The sequence below is a fragment of the Perca flavescens genome, chromosome 7 (assembly GCF_004354835.1).
Source record: "Perca flavescens isolate YP-PL-M2 chromosome 7, PFLA_1.0, whole genome shotgun sequence".
NCBI lineage: Eukaryota > Metazoa > Chordata > Actinopteri > Perciformes > Percidae > Perca > Perca flavescens.
The window spans coordinates 11,997,687-12,014,421 of NC_041337.1; the positions used below are offsets into that span (position 1 = coordinate 11,997,687).

The window sequence follows — 16,735 nt, forward strand, 5'->3', positions numbered from 1 at the left end:
CGTGGGCACGGGTGAAGAGCTAGCTGCAGCAGGCCTTGAGGTGCACATTCTTACATTGTCAAAGAGCTGCTGTAAACTTCCCTGCAACTACATTTGACGTTAGCCTGTCAGACTGATATGTTACCTTCAGCAAGCATACAGTTCTGACAACAGATAAATGAAATAATGGTTGACATTCTGAATCAAAATCTCTTTTTTTATTTCATCCCCTGGAACATCACAATAGTTTCTTTATCAGTGCTTCGGATGTGATAAATAGCTTCTTGGCTTTGTTGGCATTTTTCATGCTGATACATCCAGCAGCAAGTTCTGTGTGGTCACAGACAAAGAGCTGTAGCAGTATAAATGGCTTGTGGTGTTTTTTGTTTTTGTGAATATGCTTACTACTTCTGTTGCTAATGTTAACCTGGCTGTACAGTGTGTGAATTTGTCATTTTGGTGTGCAGTGTTTTCGCTAGGTTTGGGGAAGGTACATGTATTCGGAGAAAGAAATATTAGGTTTTTCAAAATAACAAAAACGCAATTTCACATAATTTTGGACCATTATTATTACTATATATGTGTCTAAACCATTGGAAAAGCTAGAGCAATTAATAAATAAAAAAACACTCAAAAAGCTTAAAGACAAAACTTACCAAAGAAGTCCACTGGGGACCAACTACAACCATTAAATCTGATGAAAGTCATTTATTTAGTTTTGATGCTCATATTGATTTTAAATTAATTCGGGTTGGGTGAAGCTTCGGCAATTAGTTGATTAATTGAGAGACTTGTTTCTGTTTCCCAAATGTGATGATTTGATGCTTTTCTTTGTCATATTTAATAGTAAACTGAATACCAATGGGTTTCGGACTGTCGGTCGTTTAAAACAAGCAATTTAAATACATTGCCGTGGTCTGTGGGTCTGTGTGGGCATGTTTCACTATTTTCTTACATCTTTTACACAAAATGATTGATTAAATATGAATATAAACAACAGATTAACTGATAATGAAAATTATCAATAGTTGCTTTCCTATTCAACAGATACTTACTGAAGAGTTGTCTTTGTGTCCAGCACATAGTAAGAATTTATTTATCTATAACATTTAATTAGAGGATAAACCCTTTGAGATTAACCATCTCGTTTTTAAGGGGTCCTCAGGCAAAAAGTAAAAGGTAACAGGGTTTTACACTTGCCATTAGACTTTTTGCGACACACTAATCCTGATAATGTTATTTAAAAACACTGTTATGCTGTAGGTATGGAGATGTCTTTAAATGAATGGCTGAAAAGCAAATCTGGGTACTTCACGTTCTGGGGAATTGAGAGCTGAGAGCTCTAACCTAACTGAGAACACCAGTGCAAAGTCACATTACTGGAAGAAGATAAAAGTTAGTTTCTGGACAATATATTATTCTCAGAACTAGATTCCAAGTATATCAATCAGAAATACTGCCCAATCGTGCTTCTTTCCAAAATGTGCAACGCCATCAGACTGCACCAAGGTTCAAAAGGGCCCCCGAAGCTGCAGGATCTGAACTACTTGAAGGTTCATCCATTTTGTGATAAAGTGTCTTGGCCTTTAACATTGCCTCTGGCAGGCCCTAGGACAGCCTCCGGCAGAGGCCAGGCCAGCGATGTTGGGAAAACAAGCTTCCGGTCTCAAAGTGGACACTGTTAAATATTGGAATTCCTTCAGTATATCACAACTTAATTGTTTAACCACACAATACAGTATATCGTGTTTGCACATTTGCAGAACAGATCAGCTTCTCTAAATCATGTCACATATAAAAGGTTGTAAACTGCTAAACTGTCAACCAAATATTTATCGCAAAAAAGGATTCGAGAGAATAACTGAGAATAGCGAAGCATCATCCAAAGGTGAAGTGTGAAAGCTCCACAGGGGACAGCGGAGAGAAATGAGAGAGTGACTGAGGGGGGGAGGCAGGTGTGGTGGTTGAAGGAGCAGGGGAGGTGGTCAGGTTGTTGTAAGAAAGATAGATAGATAGACACACAGCACACATAAAGAGTATACATTAAATAATAGGAAACAATATACATTAAATAATTGAATACTATGTAAATGTACTAAATGAGTAGAGCAGTATAAACAATGTAACTGAAGTTGAACTATAAAAAGAGGAAATCCAATCAGAATCTTACTGTGTGTGTTTAGTAAATGACTACTTTTCTGTATTTGTTTAAGTCGTAGCAAAAGTTGTATACATATTGTGTTAGTGTCGCATGTCTGAATTGTTACTATATCCAACATGTCTAGCTGACACATGAACAGCAAAATTCCCACATTGCTCACGGCTCTACCTGATGTCTTTTACCTCCAAACAGCTGTTCAGTAGTACGAATAATGCCAGCAGGTGAACAGTGTCGGTGTAATGATACAGGTGGTTGCAAAGCCAAAGTAAATTCATCCAATGTCTCTCTTAGTCTTAACCCTCAGAAGCCCAACACTGAATTCATTTGGACTCAATGAGGCCTGAAGCAGGAGGAGCATCTGTCTGATCCCTGACAGGGATTTCCTGTGTTTGACATGTTGAGCCAAGGGACGTGAACTCCTACCATCTTTCCTTTCTTCTTCCCTTTCTTCATTCCTTCCTTTCTTCCTTGCACATACATTATACTTAGAGTAATAAAGTACACTAGACAGGAAACTCTGTTATGGCTACACATTTGCATTCCACCTTATTTATTTAATTGTTCTGGTAATTCCTTTAATCATTGCAGTAAGGCTTTAAACATAAAACCAATTCAGTGCACAGACTTTAGTGCTTTGGCTTGATCATTGTAAGATCTTAATAGCTACACTATCATAAATTCACAAGGTGCATTAATTACATATAAGTAATGTCCTAGTTGTGTTGCCCGTACTGAACATTTGAAAATATGACTAAAACCTCTTCTTCAGATGAGATTTCTCACTAGGCATTTCAGGTTAATGAGTATTCAAGTCATTCCTCTTGACATTTCCCTCATGACAAAGGGTGCAGCACGCAACCCTCATTTCTAACATTTGCATAATCTCTTTGTCATCCCTGTGCTGCTATGTGCTGTCTTGGCCCTCCTCCTCTTCCTCCTCTGCTTCAACTGTCATTTAAGACCAAAAAAATCGGATTAATTATGATTTGAAATTATCCATCCAATGGTATGTAAGTGTCAGTGTACATATTTGAGAAAAGGAATCAAAACAGAAAAATGTTGTGGTTTCATTTTATACGATGTACCTGAGATACATCCTTCTAATACTTTCATCTTAAAGCGTGTCACCACCTGAGACCGTGAAATCCACTAAATATGATTACATACAGGGATATAATAGAACCGTGTGCAATATCCGTTGGAGAAGGAAGAAAAAAAATCCCACTACTTTTTACAAGGTGAGAAAAAATGACACTGAGCGTCAGCCTCCATTACTGCAGAAGACCGTACACTATTTAATAAGGACACTGGAGGCACAGCAGCTTTTCAGAGACGAGCAAAGAAATCTACTGAGGGAGCAAAGACTTGTGCAACAAGGACGGTCTTGCATTTCAAGGGTGAAGGGTGACAACAGCAAGACATCATACTGGAAAAGTGTTTTCTTGTAATCATCTTTCGTAATGATACTCCAGCCGTAATCCCAAACAGGGAGGAGTTTGATGGATGTTATACAATAACAATGACCCAAATGAAAAGACAACTTTTTAAAAACAGCCCTGCGTCTCCAAGGTGCAACGTTTCAGTGACAGTCCAGCAACTGCAGATGAAACGATGTCTGACGTTTCTGCCATTTGAAAAAACTGTCCTGATGATGACACCATTTAGCGTGTAAAAAAAAAAATCATGACGCTTCCATGGTCTACCATTAAATATTTATGCCTCCCTTCCCTCTTCTGCATCTTCACTGCTGAGCTATCTTTTACTGGATCTGTTGTTTTCACTTCCAGTGAAAATAAACTAGTGTATAAGCAAAAGCTTTCTTCCTCTGACTAATAATTTGTATTGTGTTTTGTACACTCTTTCCTGCATGGCCTCCTTTTGGAAAAACAGTGAATCATCTTTAATACTTTGTTACCTCTGCCAAAGTGGTTATGTTTTCGACTTGGTTTGTTTGTTTGTTGGTTTGTCTGTCAGCAGGATTGCGGAAAGACTTCTGGCCCGATTTTAATGAAAATTGGTGGAAGGGCCAAGGAAGCACCCATTACATTTCAGAGTTGATTTGAATCACAGGGCAGATACATGAATTATTTTTCACTTTTGTTAACATTGCGGGATAGGGCATTCATGTGGTATCCAAAAAAAAATTGTCCTCAAATGGGAAAATTTACACTGCATTAACGTTGTAAAATAGGGCATGTCTTGGCGGAGGTCTGCACTCTCAGAGTGCCCTTCTAGTTCAAAATATAACAAGTGGATATTTAAACCTGGCATAACATTATAAAATGACTTTATATTTACATTGTAAAATGTATTTTAAGATTAACATGACAAGCCTCTAGCGGCACGCCTCTAGGAATACCAAATGTCAGTCTAGCACGGCTGTATTCTAAGCATTATGACCTACTCAATAGATTAAGGTATAACTTGCAAAAAGGTGATTTATTATACAATATATTGTATCCTAGGGGTGTACGATTCAGAAAATGTCATGATTTGATTCGGATTTTTAGGCTCACAATTCAATTCAATATCGATTTTCGATTCAAAAATGATTCACAGTATGTAAATGTAGTTACTTTTCCCATGTGATTGCAGTAGACAGAAACACCACAAATTAAATGTAGTTTGATATTACTTTATATGTCTTCATACAAAAACTTGTGCAACTAAAAACTGCAAAAGTGCCAAGCTTTGGCCAGCTTTCAAATAAATTTAATTCAAGTATAAAACTGTTAATAAAAAGAGTTTTACATTTAGCTTTAAAGTGCTGTACTCAGATCAAACTAAAAATACTGCTAAATGTGGTTTAAGGAGTACTTTAGCTACCAAGTTGACTGTTGAAATGTCAGAATCACATAATCGATACATATTTAGGTGTGTGTGTGTGTGTGTGTGTGTGTGTGTGTGTGTGTGTGTGTGTGTGTGTGTGTGTGTGTGTGTGTGTGTGTGTGTGTGTGTGTGTGTGTGTAACCAGTTCATAGTCCACCACTGGCTGGAATCTGTACATTCTTTTGCAGAAACAGAAGCTGGTGTACGTGTTTTGGAGCCAAAATACTTAAATTTTGCTTTGCAAAGCCTGCATATAGCATGATTGCTATCAAGTTCCGTCTTACCCTCGAGGTTATAAAAGCTGAAATGTGTCCAAACTCTCGCCTTCAATGAGGATGGAGCAGGTTGCATAATTATTTCTGTGAGGTTTGCCATTGTTTGCCCATAGACAGTATATCAACTAGACCAACAGATCCCGTTGCTCTGGACGGAGACCAGTAAAGGATATTAGAAGCACTTTTCCGGTGAGCGCTGAGCGTTACTGCGCAGCCTCAAACTGAGAGAGACGAAGTAAATGTGACGTGAGCAACCTGTCTGAAAGTTGTAAGTCTTCTGGTAGCTGTGCCAAGAGAAATCTCAATCATTCCTTATCTTACAGAGATGGAGAGCTTAGGGAAATGTAAGGAGATAACATGGGCACAGGCTAATTATTGCTAAATAAAATGCTAGTTAACATTAGTAATTAAACCTAAACAGCTCATGTAAGACGAAACTGCCTGCAAGCTTCTCCTGTACTATATGGTAATTCCTCTACTGTGTGACACAATCGTTAGCCTATTTTTACAAAAACGTCTGCTACGGGGCCATAATGTGAGGTACAAGGTAATGGAGCCTTTTGTACATTGTCGTGTTTTTTTAGAAATAAACAATGGACAAATAGTCTTTAAGCACTTCAGATGTAAAGTTATTCGCTGTCAAAGTGACGTCAAAATGAATGGCAGTTAGCAGCTAACGGGAGGTGATCGTTTTGAAACATCAAAATGGCGCCATGTTCGAGTTCTGAAGCGAAGCTTACCCCCTTGTTGTTTGCGCCGACTAAACTACTTCCGCTGCACTCGTTCTTCTTCTGATTATGACAAGAGTGCCCAGGCGTCAGTGTGAATTTGACGCAGCGCCATCTATGGGAATAGCGAGGTAATGTCATTTCAGGACAATAGTGTCAAAACAAGAAAAAATAAATATGAATTGATTTTTTTGAATTCTATGAATTGATTTTGAATCAGTAGAGCTAGAATCTCGATTCAAATTTTCCCACCCCTATTGTATCATATTGGGTTATATCAGGATGAATTCATCATTTGTGATGTAAGTTCTCAATAAAAGGTCAACTGATTTGTTTCACTGCCAAAAGAAATCCAGAGGCTTTCACAAAATTCCTATAAAACAAAAGAAAAAGAGCAGTAGCTTGCCAAAATTCCCAACCATTTGGAAGGCAGTTGAACATGGCAAAACACAAATTAACAATTATGTTCACTTAACAGATTGCAATTCTCGCAAACACTACACTTCCTGCAGACAAAATATCCACAGGATGCATGTTTTTTTGATCATAGGAAAAAGAGATTATTTCTTATCCCAGACAAATGTTGAGGTTAGCGGAATTCAAGAAAGTGGCAGTATTCAGAAAGAACTCCAGTGAAGCAAAAAAAACAACTTTTTAAATGACATATGTTGACGCAAATGCATCACTGCATTGTTATCATCTGATTAGTCACCGCTGAAGAACAGATTTGTAAAAAAAGCTGTTATAATTGTATTTAAGATCCTTGTACATGGTTAAGGAAGCATGGCTGTTGATGGGTGTGAAAAGACTGAACAACTGAGAGTGACTCAAAGTAATGACAACAAAACTGTGCGTCCACATGATACAAACCTTCCGTGATCACGCACGCGCCCCCACCCCTCCTCCACGCAGTTGCTAGTAGCCAAGGAGGACAGGAGGATTAAAAAAAAACATGATGGATTCTTCAGAAAAGGTAATTACCATCACTTGATTTTCTGCACAATCTTCTGAACATAGCCATACTGAGAAATGCAGAGACAGTTGTGTGGAGCTGATAGTCTTAATTAGTTTTGTAGCAACTCATTTGGCAATGGCTTGACTGTTACGGACATTTATTAATATCAAAAGGTTACGCACTAAAGCTTTAAGAACGAACAAAACTGTCGTTCGGGATTTTTAAAACATCAAAGAAATCTTTTAACTCGTCTTACCCCTGTTCTAGATTTAATGTACAAAAGACAAGCTCATTTCAGCAGAAGCATGTCAGTCCCCCTCCATTGTCCTAATTGTTATTCTCAGTCTTCAGCTCGAGTTCATGCTTGCCCTCACAGACACTGAATTTTATTTTCAACCTCCTCTGAGATATCGACTGCCCCAGTGTCAAACTGTTTCCGCTCCGCGGTACCAATACTCAAGTCCAGGCAGTCTGATCAAATACTGTGAGTTTCCAGTTAAATTCCATTTCCACTTGAAAGCCCTGTGAGCATGGGTCAAATGATATCAGATTCTCTCGCCAGCAGGACCTCGGGTCATCTAACACCTAACACAACGCCTCCACACCCCACACACGCACACGCTATTATTCTTTTTGAGAATGTTTATTTGACCAGATATATAAAATGAAAAACAATCATTCTAGAAGTAGGACACACATTATTTCATTATTTTCCCTTTTGCCAGGAAGCAAATGGACAGACCGTAAAACTAAATGGGTATTTGAATGGCCGGACTACTTTATATTTTGATTATTCTGTCTTATCACATTAGGGGAGAAATTTTTCCTCCAGCTAGTCTTGAACAGAATCATTAAACGGCAGGGCGCTGTCAAGAAAAGTCCAAAATTAAAACTGCCATTATATTTATATATGAGGTTTGGACTATCTGTGGTCTGTGCTGGAAAAATAACTGAATCCTAGCACAGGAACACCGGCTGCTGTGTGTTGATGTTAGGGCCTCACAAGCATATGGTCTATGCATCAATACAGCAATCTGTTTCTGTTCTGTAGAGCTAGCATCTCCACTAAAATGTTCTTGAGAAATATAAAGTCCTTAAAGTAGAACTAACATTCTTGTCACGTTTTATTATTCCACTTTATTAAAATCTATTTTAAGAGGACAAAACTTTCTGGCCGTTTCCAGTTATATTCTGTTTCCAAGATGTTGGTAGTCGTTTTTCTTTTCTTTTTCAAACAGCAGAAATTGAATTGTTCAATAAAGTAAAATAATCAGCGTAATTGTTATCCTACTTCAACATACCCAAATGTGCCATTCAAAGCTAAAATCAGCTTTCCTCCGCACAAAGCAGCAGTGAAAACAGGGCCACAGTAACATTGGGTGGGTGAGACTGCTGCTCAGTATGGCCTTTGGCTGTTTAATGAGACGGAACATTTGGCCAGTTCTGATCTGGCTGTTTTATTACGTGAGCAGACAACTGCAGAACCCATTTAACAGCCAACTACCTGTGGCTTTGGTTTCGACAGAGTCCTCAGTGTCTCTGTTGTATAATTAATCAAAGCCTGAATTAGAGGAAAGGACATGGGAATCAAACAACACTTCAGCATGTAAAAAAAACAGACGTATGTAAACGTTTTGCAGCAACCACTCCAGTCGTAAGATTTAAAGTGATGGTTCGGAGTAATTTCACCCTAGGGTCCTTTGCACCATGACCTCGAGCCAAATGCCCCCCCAGAAGCTATTTTCAGCTGGGTCTAACATTGGGAGAGTTAGCGTAGAGTAGAGCACACGCCCTTTAAAAAAAAAAAAAGTAGTCAAAAAATGTTTGCATTTCAGAACCTTAGGAAATGGACAGCGGCCGACACGAATACACACGCCTATTAACTCAATAATAAAGCCGAAAAGTAGGCTATCTTTCAACTCAGGACAGCGCCACTTCTCCCAAATACAGATAGGATTGGAGATGAAAAGTTTAACTGACACGTAACAGCAATCAGCTCGTTAGTCTCACTCTGATTACCTAATGCACATGCACGCACTATATTGTTGGGGGAATGGAGGGGGGGCACTAAAGGGGCGTTTTCATCCAAGAGATAAATAGTAGTTACATTATAACTTAGATAGGTAAACATGACATTAGACATTGATACTGAACTATTTCAAATTTAACAAAAAAGTTAACACACAATTGCTCTATACAATAGCTGTATTTGGCGACAAAAGTCCTACAATAGTTTTTAATTCTCTATGTAATAGGGCCCCCAAAACACAGTTTCAGTCCCAGCACAACTTACCACCCAAACCATCATGGTAAAAATACAAGTACCTAATCGACACAATGCAATGTTCCCCCTTGGATGCTTACAAAACCTTTCTAATTAAGGTGTGACCTCAGGAGGTACGCTAGATTGTGCCATGACATCACTAAATGTAATAAAATCCCTTTTGAAAGTATCAGATCTCTGTAGCATGATACGGAACAGGTGGAATAAGGAGACGTTTGCAGGGCTTTAAGCATTCATGACTCGGTTAGGGCTTGATCTAATGAAAGGCTGAGCTCAGTGAATTGGAGGCAGCTTTAGGGATTCTTCACCTGTTCTCAGAGTGAGACATTTAGAGAATAAGAAAACAGCAGATCCAGAGACTGTGTAAAAAAACAAAACACAGATTCGTTCATCACTAAAATACATTGTATACTTACAACCTTAAAGGCATAACAAAGTTTTTGAATACCTTTCCTATCTCATAAAAACCTTTTACTTTTTTTAAATCTGGATTGTTTACATTGGCTTGCGGTTTTCAGGTAGCACTGACCACTGTTACTAAATTATTTGTTATTCTATTTTCTTCTTTCACAGATACCTACATATGTTTAAAAATTGTAATTTATTCCCATAAAGCTAAGATTTAAACAGATTTAAAAAATTCAAAACAGAGGGAATCACACTCTCAACTAAACATGTTGACAACCCTTTAGATTTCAGCTCTTTAATAAATGACATACTGTACCAGTTTGTAGGGGATTCATTTGAGAATCACTCAAACCTATTTAAACCTCTACATGACTGTAGAGGCCATTGCCATATTTGAGTACTATAGCTTTTCTCCTCTTTATGTCCGTCCTTTTTCATGTGACTGTGGGAATGCTAAAGAACTGATATACCCAAATATTTAAACGTATACGAGGTTTTTAACACAATTTAACACAAAAAAATGTTTTCAAAAAGGGAGAGAGAAAAAGCTCAAATCATACTGGAACTGTCGTGTTGGGTTTTGAGTCCCCTTTGCATGGACTATTAGGCAAATAGGCAGCTGAGCTGGAGAGACTGGAGGGCTCTGCAGGAGTAATCTGCTGCTGCTGGTGCTTCTCCAGGACGACTGATGATGGGCAGAAGCTTAGAGTTGGCGGGAAAGAAAGGGGCGCAGTGGCACAGAGAGTACTGGACATGTCGGTAGTGATTACATTCTGCTTCAGAAAGGGTCAGGGGTCAGACCGAGCTTGTGCCGGCAGCGCCCTGCGCCCAAACTGACGATATTCCCAACACTGTACATTGCCATCTCCTCGTTTTGCTCCGGGCTCGCTCTGTAGCCTCACTTTCACACTCTCACTGCTTCTCAATATTTGCAAATCAAATTCAATTTGCGTCTACTGTATGCACTTGTGTAGCAGATGCATGTATTCCCTGGAGACAAGAGTTGGGAGCTTAGTGCAAAGTCAGTTTTCAGGGGAAGAATTCAGACTTAAGCATAAATCATTCCCAACGGTCTCTGTTTTATAAAAAATAAATAAAGTTGCAGTAAACATTTACATCTCTGAAACATTGTTAAACCGTTAAGTGCTAGCGTGAAATGTCTTTGCAAGCTGTTTTTATAGTGCTACAGCAACAGAAGCTAGCGACCTCAGCCTGTACACGTTATCATTGTATTTATTTATTTTATGTATCTATTTACAGTAGCATTATTGCCATGGTATAACTGACTTCTAACATGATTTGATAGAACTAATATAGCATAGATAGCTGTGTGTTTACTGGCTAGTTTCCACAATGATTTGTTGCTTTATTTACTAATGGGAAAAAAATAGCTAATTAGATCAGCTACTTCTACATATTCAGTTCATTAAATCTAAGTTATGGTTTACATTCCAACATATTTAAGTATAAGCACAGGATCCTTCATCAACAAACATACATGGATCTTTCTAAATAACAACTCTCAGGTTAAATCAAATGTAGCACTAAGCATTATGAAGTAAATAATTGAATCAATGTGTTTACATAGTAAGTTTGCTTACTGGATGTTGTTTAAAGAATACATATTTGAGAGACTGAATTGCTTGTCCAATCAGAGGGAAACTATCACATATGAGATTCACATAGAGGAAACCACTTTCACATCAGTCTGAGCAAACTCTACGATGCTTGTAGGAATGTTTGAAGGAAGACTCACCGTCCTCTCTGGACTTTTGAATAAACGCATCAACGCCACTTTCTCCGTAGTTTCCCTCAGAGGCTACAGTGGAAACATAGTTCCAGCGCATGGCTTTGACAATGTCCACCATGGCCTGGGCCTGGTAGGTGTCTGGGGGCACCACCCGTGAGAAGAAGTCATAGCGGGTGTTATCACTCAGCTCCGGAGCCGTGGAGGCATAGCTCACCTGAGGGATCTATGGCAGAGGAAGAAAGAGAGGGCAAGAGATGCGGTTACACACTGTGAAATTTATAATTTATATACTTTTGTGTAAATGAATTACGTGTTCAGCAGGAAGGTTCCTTGCAATTTCGCGTACAAATACATCATTATAATATGACACCTAACATCTGCTAAAATCTTGACTGCTCCTTTTATTATTCAACATCTACAGTTGGCACACTGTTGCTTAAAATAGTCCTGATTATCACAGGCTTAGCTGTAGCTAAAGTATACTTTCCACACCAGTCAAGCAACACTAATCTACTCATGAACTCACACTTGTCTCGAACATAATGTGAAATTTATTTGGTGTTGAAAACCATTAAAGCACAAGATGATCTGCCACCAGAGCTGGAATAATAAAAGCCATTATTTTTTAGTAGGAAAGGCAGTTTAAATAAAAGTAGAGCTCAATAAGGTCAAATGTTAAGGGATAACTCAATAAAATGGAAGATAATCATCAGCTGCCTGCCTCCACATTATGTCTCATATGTGCTTTCAGTGTGGCCTCTGTGACTATTCTCTTTTTTCTTGTCTCCTTTGTATTGTCTTTACTGCATGGACTGCTTTACTAATGCCTTTGCCATCAACTATACTTGCTTTTTTGTATGCCACTTATTTGTATGTCTTAATCATTTTTGCTTAGGCCTGCTGTCATTATAGATGTAATGGAATTTATTTTAATCTGTTAACCATTGTATTTTAGGATGCCAATTGTCAGCTGGCTGCAATAAGGAAGGAAGTCAAGCTTAGTGAACTGATGGAAACTGCTTAAGATACTCTTGAGATAGTTATGTTTCATGATATTTTGATGAATGTGTTCAGATGCTATAGATTGTGACATGTCGCTGTTATGAAAGGTTTGACTGTTCTTAGTTTAACTGCAGAAATCTTTTCTCTAATCTCAATTTTTGCTTGCTCAAGTTATTTTAGATTTATGGCTGTCGTAGCTTCTGTGATCTTCCTATGTGATCTTCCCATGGCTTCTGTGCTGCATAGTTGGAAAGTTAACTGACCAGATTTTATGATGTTCAATAATGTATTTCATGGTTTAACTTCAAATACTGTATGGACACACTTTGTATGCTGATGGATTTTTTTTCTTCCTGATTCTCTAGGGTTGATCAATTCAGGCAGTAGATGTAGAGGGCAGAGTCGCTTCAAACCAGAATAGAGTTTGACTGCGTATGAGTCAGTGGGTGAACATCTTTTCATGTGCATGACCCAGCTCAGTATGAGAGTAGAGTCGGTAGACTACATGTCCTTAAGCTACTCCTGCCTTAAATACATCTTAATCCGAGAAATCATGGATCATTTTTACAGTAAAAACACTGAAAGCAATACACAAACAAAAGAAGATAATGTTGACAAATGACAGAAAAAAAATGCTGCTTAGTATTGTGTAGTTTTTGGAATCGTGAAAATTCTCAAAATGTACAGTGAGACACATCCAACACCTTTCTACGCTTTGTTTCTTTTTTTCTGAATCATTTAAGAATTGCAATAACACGTTTCTTTTTCAAAGATAAATAAGGAGGTCAAAGTAGTTAACTTTCTGGGCCTTTTGATCTGATGACTGACTCTTGAATGAAATATTGCTCATCCTTTCCAAATACTGCTTGTCACGACACCTCAGCGTTGCTCTGGGGATTTCTTTAAAATACGGCAGTGTTGTAGTCAAGACCACCTAAACCGAGACCAAGTCATCACCAAGACCAGACTGCATCGAGACCGGGACAAGTCCAAGATTTTGAGGGGTTAAGACCGAGACAAGACCAAGACCAAGGCAGGGCGAGATTGAGTCAAGACCAGATTTGTGTTAGACAGCCAGAGCTTCTTCTCCTGTCTCCCACATTCACTTTCTTGGGAGTGCGTGTTAAGGGGGCAGGGAGATTTACGGTAACAAATTTCAAATTACATATGAGTCAAGTTATTGGTTGCATTTGCAAGTTTTAACACATAGGCCTAAATCAGACAATGCACAGGCAATTTAACGAAATCCCTGCATTGGTGGTCTTGAGTCCTCTTTAACCGAGACAAGTATAAATGCTGTCGATTCTGAGACTAGACCTTCAAAAATTGGTCTTAAGTACTACAACACTGAAATACTGTCATCTTTGAGCATCCCTACTGAGATGGAAGGATGTGTGGATGGATAGATAAGATGACACTGAAGAACACTTTGAAACCTGCAGTATGTTAGAACATCACTTAGTCACAGCTTAGAAGATACATACCTTCATACGTCTGCTTTTTATACATCTGAATTTGAAAAAAAAAAAAAAGTTACCTACATCCAGCAATGCTAGCAAGAAAAGGAAACTTTACCCACCAACAGTCTTACTTTATTTCCTCCACTAACTGCCGACAGACCGCTGTGAAGCCGATACCATCCCTTCCCTCTTCCTCACTTCACACAGCGGAGGCCTTTGATGTGGTCAGCTGTAGCCATGCACTGATCCTACCACTACTGTACTCCCTGCCTCGCTGAAGCCTGTGTTAGGAGCACAGCTGTTCAATCTGTACTCATGACCTCCGCAGCCCAACAATTCATGTAACTCTACACAGACCTCCTTTTTGCCACAAGGATCCTCTGGATAAAAGATTTTCCGTTTTGTCATTTTATTGTAATATGTTGGATTTGCTTCAGTGGCTTTAAAGGTAGTGACATGTGATGCGGCAAACATGCCAAACGCATCCTTTCAAAGAAGAGGAAAGGCATAAAGGGGATATCTGTGTGTGCTCACTAATGGACCATGTGCATGTTGCATGTCAGCATTCCAGACTGATGGCTCTAAGTTGTCCTGGCCCTCACACTGTGCCGTGTCCATGCAGCATTTCTGCGTCGGTTGTCTTGTTTTGAGCTAGAATCACTTGTGCAAACTGCTCTGCCTCATGAACTGTGAGCACTGAATGACATCCAAGTTGGAGGCTGACATGCTTCATGCACACGCTTCTCTGGGATGCTCTTAGAGACACAGACCTTGACAGGGTCTCTGGCATGTTTTGAGTGTGCATCCTGCGGACTGGCAGCAGTCAACCGACACCTGGTGGGAACAGCTGGAAAAGGTACACCTGACCCTCAGGTTTGCTCACTTTGTATCTGCCTCGACGGTAGGCAGAACCTTTCTCCCTTTACGTCTGTGTTTCTCTTCCCCCATCTCTATAGCAATACAAGTGTGAACCTGTTTTTGTTTTTTCTCGCACTGCTTTGACGTCATAAGGTGAGATCTAGCAAATTGAAACTGTGTTGTGCAAAGGTGTTTGGAGGGTGTTAATCATGGCTCATTTTAGATTATTTCAAGCACACAGCAACACAGTGAAAATGATCTTTTTGGCCATTTGCATCTTCAATTCACTCCTCACTTTTATAGTTATACATGTCTTTGTTTGTTAATTTTGCAAAGTAAGTACAATATGTTCTTTGGAATAAAATATGAGGTGATAGCACATATAAAAATGTCTCCTGCCTCTTTTTCATATGGCACACAAGAACTCTCCTCACAGAGGGGCTTTTCAAAACACAGATACCATATCATCAAGATCCCTGCTGATATGCCTGACTGCACCTGCTATTTCTGCACCTGTTATAACTGTCTATTACAATAGCTGTTCATAATCTTAAAAGAAAAAGAAAGAAAAAAGGCCTGCGAAAGAATACTTTGTTGAAGGTTAAAATTCTGTTCAGTGGCTGAATTTGAAGAAAAATTATTAGAAAATTGGATTTAAAATGTGTTGTTTTTCAGCAAAAACGTGCAGTACAATACAAATATCAAGTCAACGTGCTCCCCTGATTTAAAATATATTCCTCTCTTTTTGTGTTTTTTAATCTGGCTGCTGTCATGTATTGTGGTGCTGCAGTGACGTGTCCAGTCCCATATCTGCCAAATAAGTGTGAGCTGCAGTGAAGCTAACCCTGTGTTGTATTTTTCACCTGAGGGATTTTCACTGCTGTAACAATCACACAATTTCAGAATTCTGTCAAGAACCGGGACAGGCAGAGCTTATCATGTTTGTGTTGGTGAGATTTCTTGCTCACTGGACTACAGCGATAGTCCTGAACAGTGTGCTTCCTCTAACAGAACACAGTCACTTCCCAATAATGTTGACTCAGCAAAGCCCCCCCTCTGATTCCCCTATAGAGAAAAGAAATAGGGATTGGGAGTAAAAAAATAAATAAATAAATAAAACAGAATATGCTATATGCAGGCATGGAGAGAATATCTTGGCATGAATTAACGTATGAAAACTGCACTGTGTAGTTGAATTCTGTATATATACTCACAGCCAGATTCAGTGATAAAGATCTAGGTTGTTCAAACATGTTCTCATTGTTCCATTTCAGTGATGCTGTGTGCACTTACCATCTGTTCAGGCTGAGGCTAAAGCAGCAGAGCTTCCTGTCCTCTGATATGAGCTCTCTTTGTAACCCCATCACTTATACCGTTACACTATGTTTCCCTCCCCAAGTTTATAGAACTGCTTTAATCTGCACCCAATCACCCCAGCACTATCCATTTAATTGCTAATGGGCTTGGGAAATATGCTTAATTGCTGTGATGTGAGTCTCAAGCAGATTTTTGATGCAGATTCAATGCTGAAATCACTTGCTTTAAATAACTGTGCCTCTGTCAAAAATTCAATGAGCTCATTTGGCACTGCATCAATGCAGGAGTAATGATTCTCATTAGGACTGTACAGAAATATTGTACATTTGTACTGTTTGCTGGGAAAGAAAAATCAAAAGCTTTTGTCAAGGTTTTTGGAATGTTCCAGTAAATACTTCTTGCAAATGCGTTAGAAGTATATTTTTCATCTACGGAAACAAAAACAAAAAAAGTTTCATGCCATAGTTTTGCTGACAGCTGGTTAGGACTGCTGTTACCGTGCGTGAGGTGTTGGTTTTTCATCTTAAATTATTATGAGGTGAAACAAAAATTGAGACATAAACCCAAGAGCAGTGGTTGTGGTCTATGACGTTTTCAGCAGGTTAAATTCAGCTAAATCCATGCATTGTCCAAGGATGACGACTGACCATTCGCAAAACCCCTTCCCCCAAACAGCAATTGTCCAATCATAGCTTAGAAACTTTAACCAGTGCCAAGTTACAGTTAGTG

General features: G+C 38.9%; 1 protein-coding gene across 1 annotated transcript in view; it reads right to left on the minus strand.

Annotated features, from left to right (window-relative positions):
- LOC114558505 (metabotropic glutamate receptor 4) overlaps nt 1-16,735 on the minus strand; it is a 151,111-nt gene that overhangs the window by 59,884 nt on the left and 74,492 nt on the right. The window contains exon 2 of the mRNA XM_028582565.1: nt 11,376-11,592. Within this exon, the coding sequence (XP_028438366.1) occupies nt 11,376-11,592 (217 nt within the window). The remainder of the gene's footprint in view (nt 1-11,375; nt 11,593-16,735) is intronic.